We start from the raw sequence: 8,767 nt of genomic DNA on the forward strand, positions 1-8,767 counted from the left end.
TATGTGTTTACGATGACAATAAACATCCTTAATGAAAATATCGTCAGCCAGCATTGTTATAATCCGATTGGAGAAAAAGGCCTTTTGAGAGAAGACATTTTGACTCAAAGCACAGGTGTAAATAACAACATGAATGATGGCTCACGATCACACTGTGACTATGACTTGACTAGAACAGAACCAGAAAGGCGGAATGTCTGTCTGTGAAAAAGCAATTGAATTCATGTAGTTAAGATTTTACTTTGAGACATGTTCTCCATAAGAAAAAAATAAATCTTCAATTGTCCTTTCAATAATTTGTAATTAAAAGTTTGATGTCCTTTTAGAAAATGAACATTTAAAAGAGACGAGGACCGGCTGATATGTCCTCACTTCCAAAAGTGTCCTGATTCTAAATTGTCCTCACAAAGATAGATGTACAAGAGCTCTCAAACAAACACACACATAAACACACACTTACACGAACACACAAACAGGTTGTTATAGACCAGGCATTCATTCTACAAATAAAATCTTCAGTCATTACTTTAGTCCAGAGCACACAAACACACAACTGAATGTACACAATCATATGAGTAGAAAGCACAGCATTAAAATTTAAAAGAAGACGACTGGAAAAGCTTACCTAACTTCATGGAGAATGGATGAAGAGTGTATTTTTGCGGTTAAATGGGTTCAGAGCTCTTTCCCAGAGTGCATTCTATCTTTGACTTGAATAATAACAGCTTTACATTATAATGGACCACACCAGCCACTGCACATGAGCCCTTTGCTCATATGAAAGTATTCCTTCAGTTGTTTTATTCTTAATCAAACAAATATGGCAGCCTTGCTTCATGCTCATTCTTTTTAGTACTACTTGAAGTCTTGTATTTTTGTCTAACCTGGATAAACTGTTGTATTTGTCTATATATGTTCATAAAAGCAGTGATAGGCTGCCAAAAAGGCATGCAGAGACGCAGTAGCAATTACACACACACACACACACACACACACACACACACACACACATTTACACACACACACACACACACACACACATTTACACACAGTACTTGGAAAAGCAAAGGTTCATCATGTTTGCTCTTCCAAACCGCTCCCCCGCAGATGTGACATAACACATAAGACAAACTGTGACTGTAACTCTTTTGCGTCTGCAAACTATATTTTTATTTGTGTGACTACTGATCTGATATGGGACAGTTCTTTACTGGTATATTTCACAAATACATCTAATAATGACAAATATGGTAATTCAAAGGCCTCTATGATTGAAAAAAAAATGGTGTAAATGCATTGAAAGCCGCGGGATAACTAATATTACCTTTCTCATAGAAGCTGACATAAGAACACAGAAGCCTGAGTTGATTTGATTGCAATTTGATTTTGGCATCAAAAATAACACCACATGCAGTCATTTCAATTTCCAAAAAGTCTCAGAAACTATTGTATGGGACATATTGAGTTAAACAGCATCAATTATGAATCTAATCATTTGAGAATACTATTAATATGACATTTATTCAGAACTCAAATTGCGATTTGTGGTTTCTGTTTTATTTCTAAATAGAGCAATACTGGAAAGTAAATATACTCCTTAAGCAGTAAAAATGTGAAGTTGCTATGAAGACACAATAATATAAAAACAAGCGGACAGATATACAGACACCAAAACAGGAGGTGTGATATGGAATGATGGGGGGGAACTTTCCTACTTAAACATCGTGCACACTCACCATTTGATTTTGTGTTAATATTTTTTTTAATTTGTTTTGATGGATGACCATTGTGTGACCAATAACCTTGTTTGCGTCCTTTGTTTACTCACATCATACACCTGAGACGAACTGGTACATGAAAAGGTGATGGTGATAGTACAGACCTGTAACATTTCACTCTCTCGTCTTAAAACGCCGCAGATATTACAAAGAGAAATGAGGATAGGCTTGATTTGATCAACAATCTCCTAAAGCAGCATGCTGAGTGAAATCTCATCGAGATAATAATTGATCTTGTTGGATTATGAAAAATAAACATAAAGGCAACTTGTGAACACAATCTCTTGTTAGCATGATTACACTGGGTACATGAAGTACTTCTCACCTGTTCAAACAGGAACATTTCCACATATAGTCACGAATGTTTAGTCCATAGATGAAGCTTTGGCTTGGAACTGGTAGTTCTGTAACAGCTACACAAGGAAGGACATTTCTCACACTTAAAGGTGGGACATGAGGAGGGGCTGAATGAAGGGTCTGAGGTCATTTTTACTTCTTACTCACTATCAGTTACTGATAGTGACTTCATCCCTTTGCTCTTTCACAATGTGTTCGATCACATGGCCCAGCCCCCAGCCAATCAGGATAGGACTAAATGTCCCCTTATACATAACCATTACTCCTGATGTCCCCTCTCTTTCTGTACAGTACAGCACAATGTGTTTCCCACTCTGACAGTAATTACGCTTCTTAAAAGACTTCTATACCAGCAAACAAAAGGATCTTACCAACGGACTTTACATAAAGAGCTAAAGATTTCAAGCATTAGCTATAGTGGCCACCAGTGTTGGTTTAAAGGAATTACCAAAGTGTCAGTGCGACACCATGACTGTGGCCAAAATCATGTGCTGTTTGCTGTTAATGTATCATCTCAATGAAGGGGAGCAAATTAAAGGAAACAGAGCAGGTGAGTAAAATGTATTTAAAAGATTCCAAAAAATGTGATAAAAGACATTTGTTGCATCGGCTCAGGTGCCTTTATTAATGGTCACCCTAAATATAATTGTACCACTCCCATTCAGCCAATATACTGTCGGTTCATATATTATAAGCAACAAATCATGTAATCAATATCAAGCTCCTGGTGACCGTTTTAGAAAACTCTGCACCAAACTGCAGTTTGGAAAATTTACTTGAACCTCAAAACTTACTTTTTCCTCCCAAATTTCCCCAGAGGTTTGTTTAAATTGACAATAAATAAATCAATGTTCCTAACCAATACCTCAAACGCAAATATCCAAGGTGTATTGTCTTCTATTTTCTGTAATATTTGAAGACAATTGATTAAAAATACATGAGATATCAAACAATTCATCAAATCTTCTGTTTAAAATCAACTGAACAACACAGAGCTGTGTGTCGAGCTGAAGCGTTATCTCCTGATTTCTTCATATTTAATTGTGTTTGATGTTGAGTTTGTCAACTAGTAATTGTGAAACAATCACGATGTAAATTTCACATAACCCCAATTTTTCCCTCAATCGTTTGATTCGGTGAATTGTCACGTAAAATAGTACGGATTAACTGTATCATCGAGCGTTTAGGCGCCTGGGTTTATTATAAACATTAAAATGTTAGAATAATAAATATCCTGGACAAGAATCAATGATGAACCATAAAGGAGATGTAATGATAGATTTCTTTGGAAAGGGGTCTATAAAGTGCGTGCGGGACTGTGGGCTGTGGTTTTAAACATGTGAAGGGAGGAGGCATTCATTTATTCACTTAATGGGACTTCTTGTGAAGTGTTATCTGTGAGCATCTGCCAAAGAAGTCTGCATGATCTGGACACAAAGCAAAGTGCTTCTGAAAGGCCGTTAGTCAGTCAGCCTGCAGTCTAAATGGGCCTCAACAGAAAGTGTCTCCCTGTTTACTCATTATTGTATCAATGCATTCACTAAAACGTTTCCTCTGCTCTCGAGTGGCCCGATAAGGTGAATTTGCATGCGTTATTTGTAATAATTCATCTCAAAGTCAACACACCCAGCACCTCAGCATGTTCTGATATGCAGAGTCACCAAGAACAAACAAAAGGCTGTTGTGCTGTTTGATTTCCGAGGTGCAGTGGACAGAGAGCAGAGGGTATAGTCCTGAGGGTGAAAGAGCCGTACGTCAGCAGTTCAGTCTTCAGGATGTTTTCAGAAGGTGAGGACAACTGCACACTGGATCCTCTGCAGCTGCACACGCTCACCTCCTGTGGCTTCAACAGCAGTAATCCCATCATCATCACTCACGGGTGGTCGGTAAGGTCAACTTCTCTTCCACTTCACTGACTTGAACCACTGCATACAAAACATGGAACTCAGGCCAGTATGGAGGACTTGTTGCTGGCGTTGTTTCAGATGTAAATGTTACTTACAAATCCCTGAGATGTGCTGAAATAACACAACATTAAGTTAACACACAGAGACTCTGTGAAATGCCTACGGAGACTATTATGTTAAACTTACACATCAATGTTTTACTTTTATTTTACTGATGCAGTTGGTTGAAGTGGATCAGATTGAAACCGTTAGCATTAAGAGTTATACTGTGTCTTTTTTTTCCTAAGATAGATGGTATGATGGAGAGCTGGGTGCTCAGGTTAGCCACAACCCTGAAGACAAATCGAATAGACATCAACGTGGTGACAACCGACTGGTTGTCCCTGGCTCACACGCACTACCCCACAGCTGCACAGAGCACTCGCACTGTTGGAAAACACATAGCTCACCTGCTGCAGTCACTTCAGCTCAGGGGAAAGTTCTCTGCTGAAGCCACTTTATTTTCAGAGTAAATACCATTGTAGAGGTTTTCACCCTGAATGTCACCTTTTCACCATTTAACATAACTAAGTGTGATCAATTGGTACAATTTCTACTAAAGAGGCAACTTAAAGCACCATGCAGGTAGCAGATTTCAGTTGTCAAATGTCTTCATACGTAAATAATGTATCTGTCATAAACCCCACCAGGTACACTACCAGCACCCAGTTCGAACGGTTCATTTGATTGGCTACAGCCTCGGGGCTCACGTCTCTGGATTTGCTGGAAGCTATCTGGAAGGTTCGGAGAAGATTGGAAGAATTACAGGTGAGTTTTGTTTTTACAAGGTTAGGGTAATAATTGTGCTTTCTAAATCCACTGGCCAAAACAAATACAATCACGATAATATTTTGTAACTGAACGGTTCTTGATTGCGTATTGTATCTGCTCAGGTCTCGATCCAGCGGGGCCACTGTTTGAAGGCATGTCTCCCACCGACAGACTGTCTCCTGACGATGCTGAATTTGTAGATGCCATCCACACCTTCACCCAGAAACTTTTGGGCCTCAGTGTGGGCATCAAGCAAGCTGTGGCACATTATGACTTTTACCCCAACGGAGGAGACTTCCAACCTGGATGTGATCTGCATAACATTTACGACCACATATCCCAGTACGGGCTCCACGGTACGATAAAGAACACACTACAACACTTTAGAAAATATATAATATGGTCCACCGGGGACCACAAAATCTAAAGCTCTGCAAGCGGGCACTAGAGGCTGTAATGTTTAATACTCCCTAAAATACCAAAGTGTTCGAGAGAAAGAACGTTGTGCTCGTTTTATTGAAGCTAAAAATGGAAAAAGTTCCCTGAGGCATGTGAGGCTGGAGGAAAGGTCCTGGAAATGTGACAAAAAGGGTTTATCACACGTTCTGGTACTCATGTGTGCCATTTACATCCCTGTATTTGTGCATGTGTGTTCTGCTGCTTGATCGCTTACTGGTTTGCCTCTTCCTCTGCTCTATCATAACATTTTCTTTTCTCTAAACACTGGTTCAGAAGGAATATCTTGGGCTCCAATTCATCTTTGCTTGTTGACAGTTTCTCGATCTGTGCTTAGGCAGATGAGTTTAATTCCCTCCAGTCAAACACAAGCGGCTCTGGGATTTATGGTGCTTCTCAATCAAAAACACATCCGCATAATATGACAGTGAGAGCCACATTAAAGCATCTGTCGTCCTCAGAAGTGAATTAGTAACATGTGCCTTCCTCTGCTCTGTCCATCCCTCTGAGCTGAGCTGCCTTCAGGCTACAAGAGTCTATTCAGAGAAAAGGCCCGCAGAGCAGATCAGTATCAGACATAATGAGACGCTTTTAGGAGATGTGACAGGACAGTCTGAGAGATGTCAGACTGCACTAATAATGGTCAGAGACCCACAGCCTCTCAATAAACAGGAGAATATTTTAAGTGGAAATGATCTGTTGAAATTCAAATCAAGGTTGTTTAAAAAAATAAAATAAAATCAATGTCTCACGTTTTAAGGCAAGGCAAGGCAAGGCAAGTTTATTTGTATAGCACATTTCAACAACAAGGTAATTCAAAGTGCTTCACATAAAACCATTAAAAGCATCAAAACATAAGGCAAAAGAAAAGGAGATTTAAAAACAATTAAAGAAACAGTGTAAGAAATAAAATTCAGTAGTAAAAAGTAAAGGAGATTTAAAACATACATTGAAACAATAATCGATGTCTCCCTGAGACATTACGCTGCACGCAATCAACCATACACTGCCGCAATTCTGCAAATACTCGCACACAAACCACGTCTGGAAAAGATCTCTGCCGATCTGCGTTTTATAGTGTACGCCTTGCACGAACTCGGTCCCGGAGGAAATGGCGATATATTGTGCAGTCCTTTTAAACCAGATGGAGGGGATCGAGCCCTCTCTTACTATCTCCCTCACTGGAACAAAGGAGGAGAGTGGCGACGTCCCAATCATTGCGTGAGTACTCTACCGCCATCAGGCTCACATACGCTTGGTGTACTCTGTCTTTGACACATGCAATATGCAGCTGTGCAGTCAACCTTAGAAAGAAAGAGGGCAAGTTAAGGGGAGCAGCTGACACACATGGAAACAACTGGAGCTGCTGCATGAAAGTGAACTATAAATGGGGATGATGGAGTGCATCATTTACTCTAGACACTATTACCCAACTGTGTTATCCTTCATGTTGTGTGTATCAAAGAGCCTGAGGCAAACCAGTGTAAGAAGACGAAATATCCCGTGCTGGCCTGCTGTAATTGGTGCCCATCACTTTGTTCTGTAATAAAGAAATGTGACAGCCTGTTGCAAGATGTTCCCTGCTGTAGTAATCTAACTCTGTCTGATTGTTTTTTCCTTTTTATACTCTTGACAGCACAGGAAATATATCAGGGAATAAGACCCACACCTTCCTGATCGCCCTGGACAGAGGACTTAGGGGATCTGATGTTGCTCAAATTGCACAGGGAAGGATCGGCTCTGTGGAAGAACATGTGGAACCGGATGCAGAACGTCATTCCTTGGGGCGGCCGGGAGAGGAAGCCACTGCTGACTGTGGGCAAGATCAGCGTCAAGGCAGGCGACACGCAGGAGAGGTACAGCTCCACCTTACAAGGCAGCATGGTTTTAAAGCAGCAATACTAATGTACTAAAAGTTCATTACAGCATTTACTACATTCAAAAAAGTGTACAGGTTTAAGTATACAAGTTCAAAAAAGTTAAAGTACCCCTGAATGGCCCCTTTCAGATTTTCATTGTATTTTATTACACTGAGATGTATGCCGGATTTTAACGCTGTAGCTGGTAAAAGTGGAGCTAATTTGACCAAATTGATATACTGTTGGTTGTTAAATACATCAGCTTGTTAGTTGAAAATGCACCCAAAGCAAAGGTCAGACCAGTGGGAGCTTGGACACAATTCCATCAAAATTCAACAGATCTCTCTGTTGTATTCGTCCCGATTCGGAGCGGTATCTGAGGTTGTTTCTAGTTTATTTTTATACAATCCGCCAATTAGTCATGTGACTTATAAATACTACAGACACCGAATATAAGCAACATTACAACCAGCCTTTCAAACATGCTTTTACAGTTAGTAAGTATATTCAAGAGGAGGCTGTTTAAGATGATTGTGTATCATATTTTAGAAGCTGATACTTTTTGTATGGGAAATCGTACTCTGCAAACCATCTAGCTGTCATATTAATGCAGTGAATGAAAAAGGCCTAGAATACTACTATGAGATGTCGTGGAGTACCATAAAATGGAAATAGTACATCAAAACTGTACTTAAGAACAGTAGATGAGCAAATGCACTGTACTCATTCGTATTAGATGATTACTACTTGAGTATTACTATCAAATGCATATATTATATAAGGTATCTGTCACATATGTACTATTTGAGTAAACTGTGCTGCGTTATTAATCAGACGAATTACATACATTACAGATAAACCCATTCAATAAAGATTAAATGTACTTTTTTGCAGATACCATCACATGTTGCAGTGTCCCACTCTTGACAGCTAGAAAAAAACATCTACATTTACACCTTCAGACTTTTAATGCCACCTAGTGGATTGTTTCGCACACTCACTGCTCCACTTCATTGTTCAAATACTTTCTGTTTAACAACACCGTGTCAACTGCGTTGTTTCCATTTTGTAGGACGTCTTTCTGTGCCATGACAAACGATGGACAGCATGTTGAAGTGTCGCAAGATGAAGTGTTTGTGCGCTGTCAAGATGAAGCACCAAGACGGCACCGAAGAAAGCACAACTAGACTAAAAGACTTGTGTGGGCTGAACCTCTCTAATGGATGGAATGGCAGTTCACAATTCTGTACACTCCCCAAAGTGAGGCTATGCAGATTTAAGGAGTAAATTATAAACGATTGATTGTCTGAAAGATGTGTTAAATTATTAATAAGATAAGTATTGAGTACTTTTAGGAACCAGCCCATATTTACATTTTTGCCGACATACAAATGTCTTTCAAGGGTATGAAGAGTTGAAAGATTGCCAATTCAAATATTAAACAGACAGCGAACACAGAAGGACGTTCAATGACCTTTTGATGACGTTAATTACAAAGGATGTATATGCATTTTTTTCTATGTGTTGGATGTCAAATTATTAATCTCATTATTTAATGTTATGTTAGTCTTGATCAATACCATCATATAAATACAGGTGT

General features: G+C 39.4%; 1 protein-coding gene across 1 annotated transcript; it reads left to right on the forward strand.

Moving 5' to 3' along the window:
* Window positions 1-2,603: 2,603 nt before the first annotated feature.
* lipca (lipase, hepatic a) lies at window positions 2,604-8,354 on the forward strand (the record flags this gene model as incomplete). Its single annotated transcript, XM_079286287.1, is given in 10 exon segments — window positions 2,604-2,685; window positions 3,844-3,863; window positions 3,866-4,021; window positions 4,330-4,509; window positions 4,732-4,849; window positions 4,975-5,208; window positions 6,439-6,529; window positions 6,945-6,999; window positions 7,001-7,164; window positions 8,240-8,354. Coding segments are annotated over 10 exon segments (1,215 nt in total).
* Between the last annotated feature and the right edge of the window lie 413 nt (window positions 8,355-8,767).

This window comes from Melanostigma gelatinosum (genome assembly GCF_949748355.1).
Source record: "Melanostigma gelatinosum genome assembly, chromosome: 2".
Lineage (NCBI taxonomy): Eukaryota > Metazoa > Chordata > Actinopteri > Perciformes > Zoarcidae > Melanostigma > Melanostigma gelatinosum.